At 49.4% G+C, this 23039-nt stretch overlaps 1 protein-coding gene across 6 annotated transcripts in view; it reads right to left on the reverse strand.

The window, feature by feature from the left end:
- Positions 1 to 23039, reverse strand: part of dnm2a (dynamin 2a) — a 58023-nt gene that overhangs the window by 7262 nt on the left and 27722 nt on the right. For 3 of the 6 annotated variants that reach the window (XM_080216560.1, XM_080216561.1, XM_080216557.1), the window contains exons 8-19: positions 20933 to 21068; positions 20739 to 20806; positions 19060 to 19198; positions 15524 to 15610; positions 15305 to 15375; positions 10938 to 10989; positions 6782 to 6895; positions 6276 to 6385; positions 5523 to 5634; positions 2385 to 2552; positions 1206 to 1441; positions 520 to 744 (exon numbers count right to left, since the gene is read on the reverse strand). In XM_080216560.1, coding sequence (XP_080072686.1) covers positions 520 to 744; positions 1206 to 1441; positions 2385 to 2552; positions 5523 to 5634; positions 6276 to 6385; positions 6782 to 6895; positions 10938 to 10989; positions 15305 to 15375; positions 15524 to 15610; positions 19060 to 19198; positions 20739 to 20806; positions 20933 to 21068 — 1518 coding nt within the window. Of the gene's footprint in view, positions 1 to 519; positions 745 to 1205; positions 1442 to 2384; positions 2553 to 5522; positions 5635 to 6275; positions 6386 to 6781; positions 6896 to 10937; positions 10990 to 15304; positions 15376 to 15523; positions 15611 to 17024; positions 17164 to 19059; positions 19199 to 20738; positions 20807 to 20932; positions 21069 to 23039 lie in introns of all 6 variants that reach the window. The other 3 variants (XM_080216558.1, XM_080216559.1, XM_080216556.1) reach the window with 1 other exon arrangement.

The raw sequence follows: 23039 nt of genomic DNA on the forward strand, positions 1-23039 counted from the left end.
TGTTACACAGCAACTGCAGCTGGGCATTTATAAGGTTCCAAGTAATTATCACCCATGTGCAACATACATGTACGCATATATATATACACACACACACATGAACATACACATATGTATGTATACACACACCCCAGCCTGTTCAGAAGACCTACACTGACTGCCCCAGCTTCCCTACCCTGGCTGAACTATTCCACATCTCAGAGCTCAAAGGAAAAGAACTGTAAAAGATAATCCCTTCTTCAGTATGAAAACAGGAGGGGAAGGGCCCTGCCAATGAGGTTCAGGGACAGCAGAGGTAGAACTGCATAAATCTCCAAACATTAGGTGGTGGGTGGGGGCAGGGGAAGTGTGGAAAAGCTTCAGAAATCAGTGAGAGTCAGTGGCTGAGTCACTTATGTTACTGATGTGAGAGGGAGATTACAGAAGGGCATAAACAGGCAATTGCCATAAACAGGGAGATTCAAGCACTCGTGGACAGACAGACACACACACGTGTGGGTTTGGAGTGTTGAGACATACCTGGGTAATCCGGGAGGTCCAGGTGGGATACGTGCTGGCCTGGAAGGAATCTGAGGTGGTGCCCCAAAGGCATCGTTAGTGGGAACAGGTCTGGAGGGAATAGGAGGAGCACCAAAGCCTGCTACAGGAGTTGGTAATAACATCGGACTGGGAGTCGGTCCCCTGACCCCAGGAGGCCGACCTGGTGGGCCCACTGCAGAATGGGGTCGGCGCTGCGGTGTTGGACTGTGGGAGGAACAAAGCAAAAACTTCAATTACAATCTGACCTTTCAACTAATGTGCCATGCTGTAGATCCCAGGCCCACACCCCACAAATGCCCACCATCCCCATCAGTTCCCACCACACACAGCCATGTCACCTGCATGACACCCCCCCACTACCCCCCCCCCCCCCCCCCCCCCCACACTGCTTGTCTTCTGCAATCCTAGCCCCACAAACCCGGCTACCACAAAACCTCCACTACTCAGCCTACCACCAGGTTCGACCTGCTTGATGGTGTTATGGGCCTGGGGGAGTGGGGGGGGGGATGGTAAGAGATGCGGTCGACAATTACAAAGCAGAGATTGATGAAACACAGCACTCGATGAATGGCTGGGTCTGAGGCTACGCTCAGATACAATTGCCCATTTACTTTCCGTACCCCCAGCCCAGATTCTCAGTCCTGTCACCCCTCACATTTGCCTACCTGTGTCCCCCTGACTGGACAGTGAGCCAGGAGTCATCAACTGGGGGAGGCAGGGGTGCAGTGATGGTGGTAGTGCTGATGTCCCCAATGATGCGGAGAGCTTCTTTGATGGCATGATACATTCGTAACATTTCATCCCGTCTCTGTGCTTGCTCAGCAGACTCCTCCATTAAGCTGCTTTGGTCAGTGGACGAGTACAAGAAAGCGAGGAGCTCCGAGTGGATAAAATCCTTGGTCTGTCACAAGTAAAGCAGTTACTTTAAACTTAGTGTGTGGTCAGTTCCCCACCGGAGAATAAGACTCTCCCTCTGCTGCAGTGACAGTCAGACAGTACCCACTGGCTATTTCACCATCAGGAACACTGCAGTGGGCATTACTGGATGGGTTCAGCCTCCTAATCCCCCTCTCCTCCACCGGTGGCCATGTGCTCCCGAGTCACAAGGTTCCAGGTTCAAGTCGTTTGAGGGCTGGGACACCTCATCCAGCACTGAATTGGGTGCTACAGTGCCAGCGCTGCCATCTATCAGATCAAACAGTAAACTGAGCCCCCTGTCTACTCAGGTGGGCATAAGAAATTCCAAAGCATTATTTTGAAGGGAACAGAGGAGTAGTCCCTGGAGCCCTGACCAATATGTACCCCTTAATCACTATCATTAAAAGCAGATTATCTGCTCACTGTCACATTGTCATCTGTGGGATCTTGCTGTGAGAAAATTAGCTGTCATCTTTCCTCCATTACAACAGTGATTACACTTCAACTTACTACACTGACTGCAAAATATTGATGTACGGTAATCATGAAAGGTGCTTTATAAATACAACTCTAACTCTCCCCTATAATCAAACAGTCCTTATCCTGCTGTCCCTCCACCAATCCTTCTGCGACCCTCCCCACTGACTGATATTGAAGTAGACATCACAGATGTGGCTTCTGACATTCTCCAACCAGCTGTGTTTCCATTATTAATCTAGTTGGTGTTAAAACTCAGTTATGCCTCTGCCACTTGCAGAATGCTGTTCCGACCAGCACCCACATTCTATCCGCATAATCTGTAGGACACCCTCTCAATGCAGTCTTAAAGACAACAATAAAATGAACATTTTAAATGAAACCAGAGATAAATTTTCCACTGACCCCAGACTTCTGCCTCCCCCTCAAACATCCACAGTGAAACTTACATTGTTGATCATAAGGTGCATGATGGTCTTTGGCATCAGATCCCTGATCGATTTATTGACGATCCCCATGTAGGAATCCACCAGATTACGGATCGTCTCAACCTGTCGCTCGAGCTGGGGGTCCATCGAAAAAGTATCTGGACTGCTGCCCCCCTCATCATTCTCAGCCTATAGGACACAAACAACAGTTACAGCAAGAGTGACTCCACACTGCATAACTCTCATCATCCACTGGAGCCAGAACACACCAGCTCCTCAGAGCATTGACCTCTTGTTGGGATTTGTCCCCTTGGGCAGTCACCTTCCAGTTTACATTACAATCAAGTATGTGCCAGCAGAGTGCAATTATGAAAGGCTTCGCACTTTCCAGCCAGGATCCCTTCACAATAAACCATAGTCACTCCCTAAGACTCTTATCCAAACATATTTAAAGGGGGACAGAAACAGTCCAGGGAGATAATGGACATACGTGGTGTGAAAAATAATGAAATCCTTAGGTAGAGAATAGAAAGACATCTAGAAAACAGAAATGCAATAAATAGCATGGATTTCAGAAAAGCAAAGCTTGTTTGACCAACCTTATTATTTTGAAATGGTAACAGACTACAAAATGGTAATGTAGAATTTACCTGGATTTTCAAAAGGCCTTTGACAAGGAGACCTATAATAGACCAACGCATAAGGTCAGAGACCGGTGGGTGGAGAGAAGTGGCAGGACAGATTGCTAGCTGGCTTCAGGACAAAGACAGTGGCAGTAAAGGGCAGTCAGAGCGACAGAAGGTGGGAACTGGTGTTCCATAAGGATCAGTGCTGGGACCACTGCTGTTCACAATTCACATTAATGATTTTGATTTTAGATCAAATCACAAGTTTGAGTTTACAGATGCCACCCATACTGGGGAAGGAGGAAGGGAAAGGAAGTTTGGAGAGCGACATATGCGAGTCCCAAACAAGAATCTTGAACTTAAACAAAGCCAATTGCACAAGTGTGAGGGGAGATCTGGATAAAGTTAATCGGGTAAATAGATTGAAAGATACGAGGATAAACAGTGGGAAACATTTCAAAGTTTTCAAGAAACAATTCAAAGTTTTCAATTTAAATACATTTTCTTTTAAAAAAATAAAAATTCAACAAGATCCGTGGTTGTTGAAGGAGGTTAAGGATTGGATTAAATTTTTAGAAAAAAAGGCTTATAATCTTGCGAAGAGCAACGACCTGAAAATTGGGAATGATTTACCCAAAAAAAATCACCAAAAAGTTGAAAAAGAAGGAAAATAGCAGGGAGGCTATGCTGGAACTATATAAAACGTTGGTTAAGCCATAGCTAGAATACTGTGCATTTCTGGAATCCACATTATAGAAGAGTTGTGACAGCACTGAAAAGGTGCAGAGGAGAATTACCAGGATATTGCTTGGGCTAGAGGATTTGGTTATGAAGAGAGATTGAATAGACTGAGCAGAGAAGACTGAGGGTGGACATGATTGGGACATGTAAAATTATGAGGGACACAGAATAGACAGGGAGAAACCATTTCTCTTGGTGGAGGAATCAACGACCAGGGGCCATAGATTTAAGGTAAGGAGCAGGAGGTAGAGGGGATGCAAAGAAAAACATTTTTACCCAGTGAGAGTCAGGAACTTACTGCCTCAAATGGTAGGGGAGGCAGAAGCCTTCATAACATAAGTATTTAAATGTGCACTTGGAATGCAAGGCACAGAAGACTATGGGCCATGTGCTTGAAAATGAGATTAGAATAGTTAAGGTGGTTGTTTTTGACTGGCATGGGTGTGATGAGCCAGAGGGCCTTTTCTGTGCTGTAGACCTCTGACTCTATGAAGAATACTTGGGTTTTCAAAAGGCATTCAGTAAGTTTCCACCAAAAGGTACCCAAGATATGGGCTCATTGGAGTTGGGTGTAATATATTATAGAGGATTGGTCAACAGGCAGGAAACAAAGGGTAGAGATACGAGTAATTTTCACAATGGCAGGCAGTAACTAGTGGAGTACCACAGGGATTAGGTGTGGGGCCTCAGCTGTTTACAAGCTATATTAGTGGCTTTGATACATTATTCTCCATCTCTTTTAAATCTGCTGACAATACAAAGATAGGTGGGAATGGAAGCTGTGAGGAGGGCACAAAGAAGCTGCAATGCAATACAGACAAGGTAAGTAAATGGGCAACAAAGCACCAGGTGGAGTATAACCTAGGGTGAATTTATTAATTTTGGTCACAAGTACAGAAAGCAAAAACTTTTTTTAAACGTGTGAAACTTGTAAATGTCTTGGGCGAGTTTGTACAAAGAGCTCAATGTTAGCACAGGTATAGCAAACACTTAGGAAGGTAAATAGCAAGTTGTCCTTTATTGTAAGGGCATAGGAGTACAGGAATAAAGAAATTTTGCTACAATTGTAAAGGTCTTTGGCAAGATCACAGCTAGTATACTGTGTGCAGTTTGTGTCTCCATAGTTGAGGAAGGATATACTTGCACTGGAGGCAGTGTAGCAAAAGTTCACTAGTTTGATCTCTGGGACTAGAAGGTTGTCCTGCAAGGCTAAGGTAAATCAGGCTTCTATGGACCTTCAAAGAATGAGAGGTGATCTCACAAAGATTCTAAAGGGGCTTGAAGGGGGAATTCTAAAACATGGGAGTAAGTTTTCAGGATAAGGGGCCAATCATTTCAAACTAAATTGAGGAGAAATTTCTTTCCTCAATAAATTGCGAATCATTCTCTACTGCAGAGAATAGGAGCAGGAGTAGGCACCTAGCCCTTCGAGCCTGCCCTGCTATTCAATAAGATCATGGCTGATCTGAAGTGGATCAGTTCCACTTTCCCGCTCTCTCCCCATAACCCTTAATTCCCCTGTCTAAGAGTTGTGGATTTTCCATCATTGAATATATTAAAGACTGAGATAGGCTGATTTGAGGAGAAATTAGACATGCATGAGGGAGGATGGATAGAGGGTTAAGAGGGAGGATGCTCGAGTGGAACATTAACACCAGCAAGCTGGTGGGCTGGATGGCCTGCTTCTGCAAAATCCAATGAGTGGACAGAAACATTACTCAATTTACACACGAGACACAAAACAAGTCTCAACTTCCTGCCCAGGACTTTCATAAGCACAGCTGAAACTTACATTCTCCCTCTCTGGATAAACCCCCGCCCTCAGGAATGATGCTTTCCAACTATCCACATCCTCCTGCGACTCACATGCCAACTCAATTTGCCGATAGTCCTTATAAACATTCCTGCAGAAGAGGAGATTATTAAAACTCAGCACACCCTCAGCAGCAGTCAGTGGGAACAAGATTAATCAACAGCGTAAAAGCTATCAGCAGCAACAGACTAATGTTTAAGATCTGGTTACCTTGCTGATTACAAGTTGTCCCATTTTACTTTCCAATGCAAATTTTACATCTGTTCTGACACAGAAACCTGTTCCTGAGCTAGAAAGCTCAGCTTTACAATGCTGGTAAAGTCTACAGAGGTCTTGAACCCTTCTATAATCAGATTCAGTAAGAAGTCTCACAACACCAGGTTAAAGTCCAACAGGTTTATTTGGAATCATGAGCTTTCAAAGGGCTGTTCTGAGACTCACCTGACGAAGGAGCAGCGCTCCAAAAGCTCATGATTCCAAATAAACCTGTTGTTGAGAGACTTGTTACTATGCCCACTCCAGACCAATGCCAGCATCTCCACATCATTATAATCAGATTGGTATTGGCTCAATGAGATCTATTGCTGGACACCAGATTCTGGTTGAAGCTAGAGTCCATGGATAGATAATGTACCCTTCTCTGGCAATAACCAATGAATAAACTCTCCCCTTTCCCAATATTCCCCCACTTAGTCACTGCAGGTAGAGTCAGACAGGCAGGCTGGCACTAACCTGTGCTCTGTATTAAAGATGGCAAAGACATGTTTGGTGGACATGAAACCTTTCTCCACATCCTTCAGCTTCAGGTTGTCAAGTGGTAACATGTATTTCTTCTCCTTCTCCTGTAACATTCATACAATCAAAACAACAGCCATCACACTGCAGCATCAGCTCTTTCTGCCCAAATCAAACTCTCATTGTTACACCTTTGTCAAGAAAAGCTCCCCCAGGTTCACCAAAGACACAAGGGAAAGTAAAAGATAGAGGGGAACCAAGAGTTTAATCCAAAGATCTAGGTGAGAAGGGGTCTGAAGCAGAATGGGAGGATAGAGATTGACATGCAGACGCCTGTAGAGAGCCTGAAAGACAGGAGGCACTGTCCACAAGATTGTCTGAAATCAAATTCAAGGAGCCCTTCAAACCACTGTTAAAAATATAATAAATGAGAAATAGATGAGAAATAGATGAGAAATAGATGAGAAATAGATGAGAAATAGATGAGAAATAGATGAGCTCACCTCTTCATCCTTGTACCAGGACAGTGACTCCGCCGTTAGAACAAACCAATATTCCTTGGAGCCACCCTTCATGATGCTGATGTTATTGATGGTGATCCAACCTCTGCGAATAACCTGGAGACAGTCAGTGGAATAATGAGAGAGTTAGAATTCAACCAGCTCAAACTCCACCTCCCCCTCACATTGCTGGCTGAGCACCAGCATGGACTGGGACTGGGACTGGGACTGGGGCTGGGGGGGGGGGGGGGGGGGGTGCGAGGTGATGCTAGGGGCAGCAGGGCAGGAGGAGGAGGGAAATGAGGGAGGAGGCAAGGGATGACAGAGCAAGACCATGACCCAAAATGAAACTGGGTGGGTGGTGGACACAGCCTAGGTGGCAGGGGTCTTAGGCCAAGTATGTAAGTGGAGGGATGGTGAATGAGTGCAGGGCCTAGATTGGACAAGGTGAGGGACAGCATAGCCTTGTGTGATGGGGAACTACACACTGAGGTACGGGGGCAGGGGGAGTAGACCCTGTCAGGGTATGAGGGCAGGGCAGGTATCAGAGGGGTGTGTGTCTGCACATGTGTGTTTGTGTGTAGTGGGGGGGGGGGGGGGGGGGGGGTGGTGGTGGAGAGGGGAAGAGAGAGAATCCCAGAGGCCTTCACATTCTACAGCACAGCATGTCCAGAGGTTGATTAGAAAGCGTCAGACACCACAGTTAGTTGGAGGTTGTTTAAAACTGGCTGCTGTGTTTACTGGAATCAAAGCCCCTGCAGGTGGTGAACCACAGAGCAAGCTGCTGCATTTCCATCTGAAACAAGTTCACACAGGCAGCTCTTTGAATCCTGGCTTGTGGAAATTCAGCTCCAAATCCTAGCGACAAGTTGCACAAAACAATTAGGAACAAATTTGGTTAGTCAAACTACCTGAGCCACAATCACAGGAGGGTAACTGACTGTACAACCACCTTCAGCCCTGCTTTCATTGCTCCAATATCTTCAACCCAGATTTCACACTGGCATTTTAAAAAAAGTGTTCAAACATTCGTGTAGGATTCTACATGTACAGAGTGGTGGGGGGCGGACCGGGGCCGGGGCCGGGGGGGCGGGCCGGGGCCGGGGCCGGGGCCGGGGCCGGGGGGCGCGGGCCGGGGCCGGGGCCGGGGGGCGCGGGCCGGGGCCGGGGCCGGGGGGGGCGGGCCGGGGCCGGGGCCGGGGGGGGCGGGCCGGGGCCGGGGCCGGGGGGGGCGGGCCGGGGCCGGGGCCGGGGGGGCGGGCCGGGGCCGGGGCCGGGGGGGGCGGGCCGGGGCCGGGGCCTGGGCCGGGGGGGCGGGCCGGGGCCGGGGCCTGGGCCGGGGGGGCGGACCGGGGCCGGGGCCGGGGGGGGGCGGACCGGAGCCGGGGGGGCGGACCGGGGCCGGGGGGGGCGGACCGGGGCCGGGGGGGGGCGGACCGGGGCCGGGGCCGGGGGGGCGGACCGGGGCCGGGGCCGGGGGGGGGCGGGCCGGGGCCGGGGCCGGGGGGGCGGGCCGGGGCCGAGGCCGGGGGGCGGGCCGGGGCCGGGGCCGGGGCGGCGGGCCGGGGCCGGGGGGGGCGGGCCGGGGCCGGGGCCGGGGGGGCGGGCCGGGGCCGGGGCCGGGGGGGCGGGCCGGGGGGGCGGGCCGGGGCCGGGGCCGGGGGGCGGGCCGGGGCCGGGGCCGGGGGGGCGGGCCGGGGCCGGGGCCGGGGGGGCGGGCCGGGGCCGGGGCCGGGGGGGCGGGCCGGGGCCGGGGCCGGGGGGGGCGGGCCGGGGCCGGGGCCGGGGGGGCGGGCCGGGGCCTGGGCCGGGGGGGCGGGCCGGGGCCGGGGCCGGGGCCGGGGGGGCGGGCCGGGGCCGGGGCCGGGGCCGGGGGGGCGGGCCGGGGCCGGGGCCGGGGCCGGGGGGCGGGCCGGGGCCGGGGGGGCGGACCGGGGCCGGGGGGGCGGACCGGGGCCGGGGGGGCGGACCGGGGCCGGGGGGGCGGACCGGGGCCGGGGGGGGCGGACCGGGGCCGGGGGGGCGGACCGGGGCCGGGGGGGCGGACCGGGGCCGGGGCCGGGGGGGCGGACCGGGGCCGGGGCCGGGGGGGCGGACCGGGGCCGGGGCCGGGGGGCGGACCGGGGCCGGGGCCGGGGGGGCGGACCGGGGCCGGGGCCGGGGGGGCGGACCGGGGCCGGGGCCGGGGGGGCGGACCGGGGCCGGGGCCGGGGGGGCGGACCGGGGCCGGGGGGGCGGACCGGGGCCGGGGCCGGGGGGCGGACCGGGGAATAGGAGGCACGGGGGTGGGGGGTGGATCCTATCTCTGTACAGGTGGATTTTGATCTGATTGGATGATTTTGGAATGAGTATTTTTTGCCGCGATTTAATTCAGTTTTGAATGAATGGAACCGCACACAGCAGCCAATCAGAAAGCAGTGTGCAGAGTGGACCTTATGGCTCAAACTACAGTCAACCAATCAGGAGGCTACTCAGGAATCAGATCACAGATTCATCACCTGATTGGCTGCTGGGCAGCCAATGAATGAACTGCCATTAATGGTGGTAAAATGAGCAGACACAGGAGCAAAGGTAACAGGACAAGCGGATTAAAATCAATGGGCTTTAATTTGCACTTGAGTTATTCAATGAGAAGACAATGGGTGAAAGACAATCACTGCAGCCACGAGGGAATGCCAGCATTTCCAGAAGACCTTTCCAATCTGAAGCCTCCACTCCCACAGAAATCCAAATAAACTAAACTAAGACACACAACACGAAGGGTACTCACCAGAATCTCACCCTTCAGAAGTGTTATAGTGTAAGGAAGGCAGGAATATCAGATGAAAATGCATTGAGGGAGGGTTGGAGTGATAAGTGATGGGAGAGCAGATTGACAGCAAATAGTCAGTGAAGAGAGAAAACAAAATGACATGCAGTTATTACAAGACTGAGCACAGCCAGGGCTTTCCAACAACTGAAATATCCCCATCGCAACCATCCCCATCAGACACAAACACCAGCTCAAACATCCTCCAACCACCGGGGCGGGGGGGAACAACAACAACAACAACAACGAGGGGGGGGAACAACAACAACAACGAGGGGAACAACAACAACGAGGAGGGGAACAACAACAACAACAACAACAACAACGAGGGGGGGAACAACGACAACAACAACAACAACGAGGGGGGGAACAACGACAACAACAACAACGAGGGGGGGAACAACGACAACAACAACAACGAGGGGGGGAACAACGACAACAACAACAACGAGGGGGGGGAACAACGACAACAACAACAACGAGGGGGGGAACAACGACAACAACAACAACGAGGGGGGGAACAACGACAACAACAACAACGAGGGGGGGAACAACGACAACAACAACAACGAGGGGGGAACAACGACAACAACAACAACGAGGGGGGGAACAACGACAACAACAACAACGAGGGGGGGAACAACGACAACAACAACAACGAGGGGGGGAACAACGACAACAACAACAACGAGGGGGGGAACAACGACAACAACAACAACGAGGGGGGGGAACAACGACAACAACAACAACGAGGGGGGGGGAACAACGACAACAACAACAACGAGGGGGGGGAACAACGACAACAACAACAACAACAACAACGAGGGGGGAACAACAACAACAACAACAACAACGAGGGGGGGGAACAACGACAACAACAACAACGAGGGGGGGAACAACGACAACAACAACAACGAGGGGGGGGAACAACAACAACAACAACAACAACGAGGGGGGGGAACAACAACAACAACAACAACGAGGGGGGAACGACGACGACAACAACAACAACGAGGCGGGGGGGGGGGGGGGGGGGGGAAATGACCACAACAACAAAGGGGGGGGGGGGAACAAGGGCAGGAAAGGGGGTACAGAAAAAAGGGATGGGGCGGTGTTAGAGACCACTCGATTCCTACATTGCTAATTAAAATCAGCAAGTCAGAGAATGCCATTCAAACATTTAGCAAATCCTGGTTAAATTGATGCAATCTTTATTCAGACTAATGGTGAAACGTGGATTCCAACCAAATGTTACACAAACTACACGTGCAAATCAAACTATCACAGCAGGCTTGATGCAGAGTTTGCCTCAAAGACTGGCACAGGATGCCCGCTCTGCCAAGTTCTTACCTGGTTTGGGACGGCTCGTTTCTTCGTTAACTGGCTGCTCCTCTGTTGTGCGCTGGAGGGAAAAACAGCAAACTGGATAAGCACCTCACACAGAACGGTGGAACTATCCCGTCTGTCCATCAAACTCCCTCTTCCACAGGATCATAGAGTTTGGAATACTCACTCCAGCCTTCAACCCAATACATTTGAGGCCAAGCTAATCTTCTATAATGGTCCATCATAACAGTTCACTTTTGCAATCTGTACTTATTTATTCAGTTCAGGATCCCTTATATCTTCCTGAACATTATCTCAGTTTGTTCTGCTACCTTCAATTCAGAACAGGACAGCACAAAAACAGGCCGTGTGGCCCACGACTTTGTGCTGTACACGGTGCCAAATTAGACTCATCTCTTCTGCCTGCCCTTGGTCCATATCCCTCTATTCCTTGCATATTCATGTGCTCATCTAAAGCCCCCTTAGACACCCTTACAGTATCTGCCTGCACCACCACTCCTGGCAGCTCTTTCCAGACACCTACCACTCTAAAACAGTTGCTCTTCACATCTCCTTTCAACTTTCCCTCTCTCACCTTAAGTGCATGTTAGACATTTCAACTCTGAAGAAAAGGATTCTGACTGTCAATCCTATCTCTGTCCCTCATAAGGCTTCCCCTCAGCCTCAGCTGCTATAGCCCATTCCCTCTGATCCAGGCAGCATTCTGGTCAACTTCTACACCCTTTCCAAAACCTCCCTGTACCGTTATGATCAAAATTTAACAGTCGAAACGTTCAATGGCTTAACCAAAGCCTTATAAAGCTACAACATCCTGCCTCCTGTACACATTGGCCTGGCCAATAAACGCAAGCATGACATGCACATTTACCAGCCTATCGACATGTGTGGCCATTTTCAGGGAGCTATGCACTTGAACCCCAAGATCCCTCTGTCCACTACTTGGCACGGTGGCACTGTGGTTAGCACTGCTGCCTCAGTGCGAAGGACCTGGGTTCAATTCTGGCCTTGGGTCACTGTCTGTGCGGAGTTTGCACATTTTCCCCGTATCTGTGTGGGTTTCCTTCAGGACATAGATACTAGAAGCAGGAGTAGGCCATTCAGTCCTTCGAGCCTGCTCCACCATTCATCTTGATCATGGCTGATCAAATTCAATATCCTCATCCCCCTTATCCATTGATCCCTATAGCGCCAAGACCTATATCTCATTTCTTCTTGAAATCAGACGATGTTTTGGCCTCAACTACATTCTGTGGTAGTGAATTCCACACATTCACCACCCTCTGGGTGAAGAAATTTCTCCTCACCTCAGTTCTAAAAGTTTTACCCCTTATCCTTAAACTATGACCCCTCGTTCTGGACTCCCCCACCATTGGGAATTTACCCCGTCTAATCCTGTTAGAAACTTATGAGATCCCCTCTCACTCTTCCAATATAATCCTAACTTAGTCTCTCCTCATATGGCAGAACTCCCATCCCAGAAATCAGCCTGGTAAATCTTTGCTATACTCCCGCTATAGCAAGGACATCCTTCCTCAGATAAGGACAGCAAAACTGCACACAATATTCCAGGTGCGGCCTCACCAATGCCCTATGTAATTGCAGCAAAACATCCCTAACCCTATACTCAAACTCTCATGCTATGAAATCCTACATACCATTTTGCCTTTTTTACTGCCTACTGTACCTGCGAGCTTACTTTCAGCAACTGATGCACGAGGAATCCAAGGTCTTGTTGAATATCCACCTCCCTCAATTTACACCCATTCAAGTAGTAATCTGGCTTCCTATTATTACTACCAAAGTGGATAACCTCACACTTATCCACATTATACTGCATCTGCCATGCAGGCACCCACACACTCAGCCTGTCCAAATCACGCTGAAGCATCTCTGCATCCTTCTCACAGCTCACCCTCCCACCCAACTTTGTATCACTCTTCCCAAAGTCCAAAAGACGTGCTGGTTAGGTGCACTGGCCGTGCTAAATTCTCCCTCAGTGTACCCCAACAGTTGCCGGAGTGCGGCGACTAGGAGATTTTCACAGTAACTTCATTGCAGTGTTAGTGTAAGCCTACTTGTGACACTAATAAATAAACTTAATATCAGGGACCTGCCATTTACTGCATACTTACCCCTAACATTTGATCTCCCAAAGTGCAGCACCCCACACTTGCCCAGGGTACACTCCAAATTTGTTAAATGGTTCTCGGTCCTCTCTTGACAATGGTGACACATTAGCATAATTACTTTGCTTCAAAACAACTTAATTGGCTGCAAGACATTGGGAGATCTTAAATACGTGAAAGGTGCTACAATAAATACAAGTTCTTCTTTCTTGGAGGGGATATTGTTTCACTTGTATCTCACCCAAGTAACTATTCTTTGCGTATGTGCTGATCCAGTGAGTATCCAACATACCATTGCCAAACACTTCACTACTGAGCCCACAGTGGTTTGTTACAGATAAGAGTTTGTGCACAAAAACCCTCAGCTCCCTCTGCTTTGAAACTATATTCTAGTTTATACTGATCCTTTTGTGTTCTCTCTCCCCAAATCTATCACCACATTTTTTATCTACTATCCCAGCAGCCTGTCCTCATCTTCTTGGAGTTGATCATTTCCTCCTCTGGTTACGATGTTTCCAAGTTTTATCTCAGCTGCAGATTCGGAAACTTACCCTGTACAACTAAGTCCAGATCAAGAAAAGCTGTGGACCTGGTACAGATTCACTGTACACCTTGCTCCAGTCTAGAAAACTACTGTTAACCATCGCTCCCTTTCCCGAGACTCAGCCAATCTCACGTGCAGTATTATTTGTAACAAGTCACTGCAGGTTCAGCGTAACGATTCAAAGCTCAGGTCAGAGATAGGTTTTAATGAATGTCTCAAAGGAGAGAGGTAGAGGCAATAAAGTTTGCTCGTGGGAGGGAATTTCAGAGCTTCAGACCGTGAGAGCCAAAGACACCAATGGGCATAGCCTCAGAGTCATGGAGCAATGATGGAGGGATTAAAATCAGAGATGCACCCTGCACTGCTCTAATTTGAGCTTCATATCAGAGGCTTTGCCATGCTAAAAAGGAGTTTGAAACCCATAAGAATTTTGAAGCATTAACGAGGAGGCAACGGAGAGCAGCGAGGTGAGGGAGAGAGAACAGAACCTGTTGAAGATCTGGATATGGGTAGCAGTGTTTGTGATAAGCTCCAGTTTATGAGCTGAAAGATGGTTGGATGGCTGGGATAAATTGAAACACATAACAAACATAAGGATTGGCTTCTGAAGTCAACAAGCAGAATCAGGAGAACTGAAGGTGCAATTTCTCCAATGAATGCAAAAATTCCAAGTTTCTAATAACAAATGCTGAATCAATCCTCAGCAGGTGCAGAGTGTGGACAAGGGGAAACACTACCAAACACCAATGGCATTCTACAGGGACTGTTAGTGCAGCTCACATGGAAAATAATTCATTTGTTGCTGCCTTGATTACTAACAGTCGGATGCTCACTCCCACCAGTCTGTTCTGCCCTCCAATTATACCATGGCTGATCTGCGATTTAATTTCAGTTTGGGGGAAATGTTGGGATATTGGACTGAGAGTCGAGTTCTTCTGGTTAGAATTCGTCTATGTCTTCCAGATTTAAGAAAATGAGCAGTGATTTCATTGACACAAAAATCTTTGCAAGGCTTGACAAGTAAACAGGTGTTTACCAGCCAGGGAATTGAGAATGAGAAGGGATAGTTCTCAGGATAAGGGACCATCTACATCCTTGCACCACCAGCCTTGTCCAGCACAGTACACCATTCCTATTCAGTGTACCAGCCACCTGACGCACTAGCAAATCACCATGCCTCCTTTAACAGCACCTTCCGTGACATTAACCACTTAGAAGGAATGGGTAGCAAACACACGGAAACACCACCAACTACAAGTTCAGATATATCCTCCAACCACACTTTCTCGATTTGGAAATATAATGCTGTTGCTGAGTCAACATCCAGGAACTTCCTAACAGCACTGAGTGTACCTACACAACATGGACTCCAGCAGTTCAAAGCTTACCACTATTTGAGGGCATTAGGGACAGGTAATAAATACTGGCCCAGCCAGCCACACTCATCCTCTGAAAGAATAAAAACACAACCCAGAGGGTTGCGAATCTCGAAGTTTCAAACAAATACGGCTGGAGATGGCGAGTCAGTGACGACACGCAATGCTATGACTGTTTGATTATTAAGCATGAAGGGAATGACGGATGAGAAGGCACCGTTGAGATGCATGGGCAGTTCTGATTTTACTGAATAATGGAGCAGGCTCAAGTGGCTGCGTGGCCACTCTTGCTCCTATTTATTACGACCAGCTTTCTATACTTACTTGGCAAATCCAATGAAGTCCTCATGGTTTGTATTGATATAGGACAGTTCGATATCAATCAACAAGAGAATCTAGGAGAGATTGGGTACAGATGAGTATTGCTGCCATTAAGGCCTCAGGGTGTGTACCTACAACTACTCAGTTGACAATAACAATACATTAAATTGAGGTACATGTCACAGAAAGATGCACAAATTTAAGAATCCATCGCTCACTGACCTGATCCTTTGTCTTCCCTTCCCGGTCTCTGACATGAGTGGTTACAATTCTCTCTGTCTCCTCTCGTAACCTGGGAAAGGAGTTGAGCTGCAGGAAGAGGAGAGCAGACGGCACTGCAGTTTGCTGGGGTTTAACTCAAACCAACAGTCACAAACAGGTCAGTGTAGTGAGGAGGAGAAGAAATAGGAGGGGGAAACCTGGCAGGCTGGAGTAGATCGGGGTTCACTGAGAAAAACATCAAGCTCATTCCCATTACACATCACCAGGTAATAGAAACCAGCAGATTTGGGAGAAAGTTTTAGTTAAAACCACACTAGGCATCACAGAAAAAGACCAGAGTCAACGTAGAAAATTTAAATTGACAGGCCTGGTGTGGATGACAATTTAGCTTTATTCAAAGCTTCATCACAACCAAAGCAATCAACTGAGGAGCAGCCAAACAAGACAGTGAGATAGAAGAGGATTAAAGGCAGCAAGTACAGACTGAGCAGGCACACTCAGACAGAATACAGAGGAATGAACCAGTGACCCCACCCCCCCAAAGGCCAAATGACACCAATCTAAACAGGAAAGACTGGGAAAGAGACGTGAGCAGCTGAAATGAGACAGACCAAACTGACTAGATGTTAACTGGCCCAGTGAACAGGGTACTGGCCAAACAGAAATCTCATTCTTAATCACAGGAGCTGGAACAAGGAAATTCCCAGAACAACTGAAATCTCCTCCTTGGGAAAGCAGGGGAAGATGAGCTCAGGGCCAGCTGAGACGGCAAGTGTAAAGCTGGGTCATTATAAAGTAGCGACACTGATTCAGAAAAGCTCAGGTGCTGTCCCAGGGCACCCACTGACCTTCCTGTACTAATGGCAAATTATCAACATGGAAATATTAAAGACTTTCAAAGATCAGGAATATTACATTTCTCTGGTTCAGTGATAGAAGGCACAACCTTGGGCCAGGGTTAGAGAAAACCTGATCACCTCTGCTGAGCATCAGAAACCTGCCTGTCCCCACACTGGCATCAGCAACAGCCCTCCACCCAGCTCCCTGGCTCCAGTGATCTGCCCACCCCCCATTCTGGGCTCCGGTACCCTCCTCTCCTAGCCCCAGCCCTTCTCCCTTACACAGTCCTGTGGTTCCAGCAACCTGCTCTCCCCCTCACCCAGCCCCCTGGCTCCAGTGATCTGTCCACCTCCACTTCCCTCCTTTCCTCCCCCAACTACCCCCACTACAGCTCAGCTCATTATCCCCTCATTCATTGCTATGACACACCCTCTTCCCTACAATACTTCAGGTTCTTGACTCTGTGCAAAGTGAAGTCAGCCTCACCGGCAGTGTAACAACTGAGGGACAGGAATGGCTACAGGGCTCTATCTGCCCACTGGACTTGGCCCCCTCATCTCTCAGACAGTGGTCCGAGATGGAATGAATGAGATTGAGTGGCACCGAGGGAAAGCTCTTTTTAAATAGCTCAGTAATTGATGTGTTTTAGTGCTATGGTTACCTTGTCGCTACACTTTCTGATGACAGTGGCCAGTTCGGAGACCACCATGTCAATGCACTTCAGGCACGGCTCCTTCAACTTGTGCACCTGCTTTTTCACTATGGCTTCGAATGCCATGTCTGGGGTGAACAGCCCCGTCCTACACACAGCAAGCACAGAGCAAAGAGGGACAGGGACAGGATCAAGGGCAATGTGGAAACAGACACAGAGAGTGAGCAAGAGAGACACATAAGGGGGGGAGGGGGGGACGGGGTGGGGGGGGGGGGGGGAAACAAAAATAGACAGAGAATGCAAGAGAGTTAGCATGTCCATTATCAAGATCAGCAAACTGAACCAAGACAGGCCATGTCAGCACTAGGGGGCCAGTGAGGAACAGTCATTGTCCAGGCTTCAGGAGCACTTCAATGCTGAGCCCCACCTCCCTCCACTAACATTCAAATCAGCCACAAACTGTGCCCCTGGACTGGGAGAAAAGCAGAAATTAGATTTAGATTTTCCTCAACCCCCAAAGGGCAGAATCTGGAGTGGGGAGAGCCATAGGAGCATACAGCAGCCTTGGCAGACCCTCCAGAGTCTGGACTGTCCCTTGCACCATCAGAGTGCCCAGCTCAGTCACCCTTCACTATCAGTGTGACTGGAAACTGTGTGTGAGACCCTCCTCCCAGCTCTCAGCACTCACACAGGGCCCAGACTGCTCAGTTTGCTGCTCCCTGCTTACTAACACATGCACCATTGCCTCAGACAAACCTCTATACCTGCCTTGTGTTCCTTTAGCTTGGAGTGTTTGTTTGTTTGCTGGGGGGGGGGGGGGGGGGGCGGCGGCAGGAATGACCCACTTGTTGAAAGGCTGACAATGCCGTTTCCTTTAGCAAACACTAAAATGTTTCAGGATTAAAGGCCTCAGTTATTGACTCAAACTGCAGCTGTTCAACTAGTTTCACCAGACCCAAATATTCTTTGTTCCAAAAAGATTACCCAGAGCAAGTCCATCCCCAAATACAAACCTCCAGAATTCCCTCCTGATGAATTAATTCACCCCAGGCCAGAGGGTGGTGACAGGAATGCGCTGCCTGGGAGACTTTGCGGTCTCCAGGATGCCCCACATCCTCTAAAAAGTATCTGGATGAGCACTTGGCACATCATAACATCGAGCTATGGGCCAAGTGCTGGTAAATGGGATTAGGTGAGAGTTCAGGTGTTTCTAATGTGTCAGTGTAGCAGGCCGAAGGGACTCTTCCGTGCTGTATGATTGTATGATCGTTCTAAGAGTTAAATTGTTTCCCTGGCAGCACTGTAGTACGACCCGTTACCTGAGCAACCACAGGAAAAAGGCAGGATTTGGAATAATCCTCTAGGATTGCTGAAGGAACACGCAGCAAGGCTAATGCATTACTGTTTATGCAGTTCAGATATCTGTACCAGGGTTCAAACAGTGGGGAGAGTCAGAGCAGTAAACTCAATTAGCATCATCCCAACACTCCATAGAAACTCAGGAAGAAGCTCTCTGTTTTGTAGTGTTTCTACAGTAAAGCACACATTTAAACTGATCTACATCTCCATGCACTGGAGGAGGAGGAGGAGGAGGAAGAAGGGGACATCAGAAAACCAACAAGAGCTATGTCTGAACAGAACCCACTGCCTCAGCACAGCCATGCACCATGGGTGGGGGGGGATCCGCAGGGTGAGGGGGCCGGGGGGGAAGACAACAGAGAGCGGGGCGGCGGGGGGGGGGACACAGATTAGGGAGAGGTACCAATTAACAGCATCGACTGCAACTCTCCCTCTTCAGACACACTGCTACAGAGATAGGAATTACCCACGCTCTTTGCAGTCTCCAGTCAAGTACCGGACGCACGTGGTGTGCTGGGGCTGGTAGCTGAGGCTATGAGTTAATCAGCATGACCTGTTCCTGGTTCCCTTTGCCCCCAGTTGGTCCTCAGGCAGAGCAGACAGTTTAAATGTTAGATCATGCACACACAATGACACAGTATAAGCTGCTGGTGCGAGGCAGGGCCAGCCTCTGAGGCAGAGATACCTTGAGTGTGCACTGTCTGACTGTGTTTACCAATTCCTGGATAACCATGTCCACACACTTCAAACACGGGGCTTTGAGCTTCACCACCTGCTTTTTCACTATTGCTTCAAACGCCAAATCCGGGGTGAACAGCCCCGTTCTACAGCCGGGGGTAGGGAGAGATAAAAAGCAAAACAAAAAGGAAAAGCAAGTCAACACAACACGAGGATGAACACAGAGCAGTGCAGTCTCTACAAAGCATTCTGTCTGACTCTCATTCCATTTCCCAATGGTGCTCCACAGGTGAATCCGTCTTGGAGAGATTTCAGGATTGTTACTAGACTAGAACACCCTCCCATCCCCACAGATCACACACCCGCCCTCAACAGGCACTCCTCCCACCTCCGCAGACACTTCCCCAACCCCCACAGATCTGCCCTCAACAGGCACCTCTGACCCCTATACCACCCCCTCCCCTCAGACACGCTCACCTGAACACCTCAGCCACTCAACTGAGCGAATAATTAATCAAGCTGCTCTTTAATCCGACACGAACCTCCCCCCCCGCTGGGGAATTTGGGACAGTTAAGACTTTACAATGGGGTTAAGGAGCAACATGAACACAACCTCCCCTCAGCATCTGCCAGAACGTTTCACTGTCCAGAACAAGCACAGAGCCCCACATGCTGGCAACCCCCCCAACAACGTCGTACATTTCTGCAGGACCACCACACATCCACAGCATAAAGCCCCTTCCACTCCTGCTCTCCCCTCCCCCTTCAAAAAAGCTGGACCCCACTGCCCCTCCCTCAGCAGACACTGCCTGCCACTGAACCGCCCCACCTGCGGCAGCCTCACCCTGCCCCACCCCTGCAGACATTTTCTGCCCCCCGCCCCAGCGGTGGGAACACCCTGCCCCCTCTCCCCCAACTGTGCTCCACCCAAACTCAATGGTAGCTGGGCTGGTATCAGAATGAATGAAGCTAAACAAACAAAGCTCACACAAACAGGGCAAATATTAAAGAAATGTTAAACACGGGGGAGGAGGAGAGGAATGGGAAAGCTTCCACAGATTACATGTCCCCAGACCCAGTGGAGAGATTAGTAATTGTTCAGTTTACAGCAACATTCCCAACCCGGAGATGCACAACTTGCCAAAGGAAAAGGTTATTTTGCTCCGACTGTACTCTTTACCTAGCCAGTGTTTTTACAGAATGACGTAGGAGGTATTGTGCAAACACATTTACTCTGACCGAGAATTTGATCTAAAGATCAAACAGATAAGAATGACTCAATTGTTGCAACTGAACTCTGCACACCTTTAGGAGCTGAACTGAACTCCACCCTGTTCACATAATAACATTTCACTAACATTGTGAAACTGGTCTGTTCCAGCGTTCCCAGCTGAGCTGCTTGGGTATGTGGCCATTCAGACCATTCCTGATGTTTGATACTGCGCAATGGGATAGTGCACTGAAAAAAAAACAGCCTCACAAAAATCTAAACGTCAAAGGAAGGACAGGTCACCACGTGGCACAGGTCATCAGGCCGACAGCCCACTGGTCCAGCCAGGTCAGGATTATCCTGTTGTGCTGAGTCTATTTCTTTTGCTTTCTCTCTCTCTCCCAACACCAAAGTGCAATTTTAATACTGACTGTACTCCTTCCGTTATTGGAGTTCACGTCGCCAACAAGACTTGCCTGACACCGTGGATGTTTTTGATTGCATAGCTGATCTCTCTTCTCAGCTCCTTCTCATCAAACTCCATCTGCACAGAGAACACAAACCACATTTACAATGCTGAACAACTGTGATAGACGAAAAATTTCAAATCAGGGTCACATCGATGGAGGATTCTTCAAGAAGCCGTTATCTTCCCCCAGCAGTGCCTTACCTTCACCAGCTCAAACGGGAATCGTTCATGGAAGATGCGGTTAATTCTTGCACCTCCAGAGAGTTCCACTGTATCCACCTGGTCACCTGAACCTTCAATTCTCTTCTCAAAATCCACTCCAAACTGCTGCACCATCCTGAGAGCCAGAACATGAGCGGTGAAAGAGAGGCTTCAGTTCCCACTGTACGCTTTGTCTCAATCATTTATAAATACAGTCAATGTTTGCAAATCCGACAACCATTTCCCACACATCAAAAACGCCAGTTTGTTAACACCTAACACCACGAAAAACAGCTTAAGGGAGAATGCTGACTAGGTCATTTCCCAATGGCAGACAGGGCCTCAATCTAATGGCTTATTCAGAAGGTCCACACCTCAATCCAACACCAGAGCAAGTAGTGGAATATTTTGGACTTGAACCCACAATTTCCTAATTCAGAGGTGAGTGTTAGCACTGACAATAAGAAATAGAAATATAAAGATAAAGATCTCAGGTACAAAGATGCCATTCAGCCCATCGCCCTTCATGCTGCAAACTCCCACAGAAACATCGAACAGTACAGCACAGTACAGGCCCTTCAGCTCTCAATGTTGTGCTGAGCTTTTTCCAAACCCAAGATCAAACTATCCCCTCCCTATCATTCTGGTGTGCTCCATGTGCCTATCCAATAACCGCTTGAAAGTTCCTAAAGTTCCGACTCCACTATCACAGCAGGCAGTGCATTCCACACCCCAACCACTCTGAGTAAAGAATCTACCTCGGACATCCCTCCTATATCTCCCACCATGAACCTTATAGTTATGCCCCCTAGTAACAGCTACATCCACCTGAGGAAATAGTCTCTGAACGTCCACTCTATCTATGCCCCTCATCATCTTATAAACCTCTATTAAGTCACCTCGCCTCTAAAGAGAAATGCCCCAGCTCCCTCAATCTATCCTCATAAGACCTACCCTCCAAACCAGGCAGCATCCTGGTAAATCTCCTCTGCACTCTCTCCAATGCTTCCACATCCTTCTTATAGTCAGGTGACCAGAACTGCACACAATATTCCAAATGTGGTCTCACCAACATCCTGCACAGTGGCAGCATAACCCCACGGCTCTTAAACTCAAACCCCCGTTAATAAACACTAACACACTATAGGCCTTCTTCACGGCTCTATCCACTTCAATGGCAACCTTCAGAGATCTGTGGATACGAACCCCAAGATCTCTCTGTTCCTCCACATTCCTCAGAACCCTGCCGTTGATCCTGTAATCCGCATTCAAGTTTGTCCTACCAAAATGAATCACCTCGCACTTATCAGGGTTAAAGTCCATCTGCCACTTTTCGGCCCAGCTCTGCATCCTATCAATGTCTCTTTGCAGCCTGCAAGAGCCCTCCACCTCATCCACTACTCCACCAATCTTGGTGTCATCAGCAAATTTACCTGAACCATCCTTCAGCCCCCTCTACCATGTCATTGATAAAAATCACAAATAGCACAGGACCCAGCACTGATCCCTGTGGTACACCGCTGATAACTGGTCTCCAGTCTGAAAAATTTTCCCTCCACCACCATTCTGAGACAGCCAGTTACTTATCAAATTGGTCAAATTTCCTTCTATCCCACACCTCCTTACTTTCTTCATGAGCCGACCATGGAGAACATTATCAAACGCCTTACTAAAATCCATGTATACAAATCAACTGCTCTACCTTCATCTACACACTTAGTTACCCCCTCAAAGAATTCAATCAAATTTGTGAGGCAGGACTTACCCTTCACGAATCCATGTTGACTATCCCGGAGTAAGCTGCATCTTTCCAAATGGTCATAAATCCTATCCCTCAGGACCTTTTCCATTAACATACTGACCACCTAAAAGACTAACCGGCCTATAATTACCAGGGTCATTCCTATTTCCTTTCTTGAACAGAGGAACAACATTTGCCACTCTCCAGTCCTCTGGCACTATTCCCATGGACAGTGAGGACCCAAAGATCAAAGCCAAGGCTCTGCAATCTCATCCCTTACCTCCCAAAGAATCCTAGGAAGTATCCCATCTGGTCCAGTGGACTTATCGGCCCTCAGGTTTTTCAAAATTGCTAATACATCTTCCC

The sequence above is a fragment of the Carcharhinus amblyrhynchos genome, chromosome 33 (genome assembly GCF_965287045.1).
Source record: "Carcharhinus amblyrhynchos chromosome 33, sCarAmb.v2.hapA, whole genome shotgun sequence".
Taxonomy (NCBI): Eukaryota; Metazoa; Chordata; class Chondrichthyes; order Carcharhiniformes; family Carcharhinidae; genus Carcharhinus; species Carcharhinus amblyrhynchos.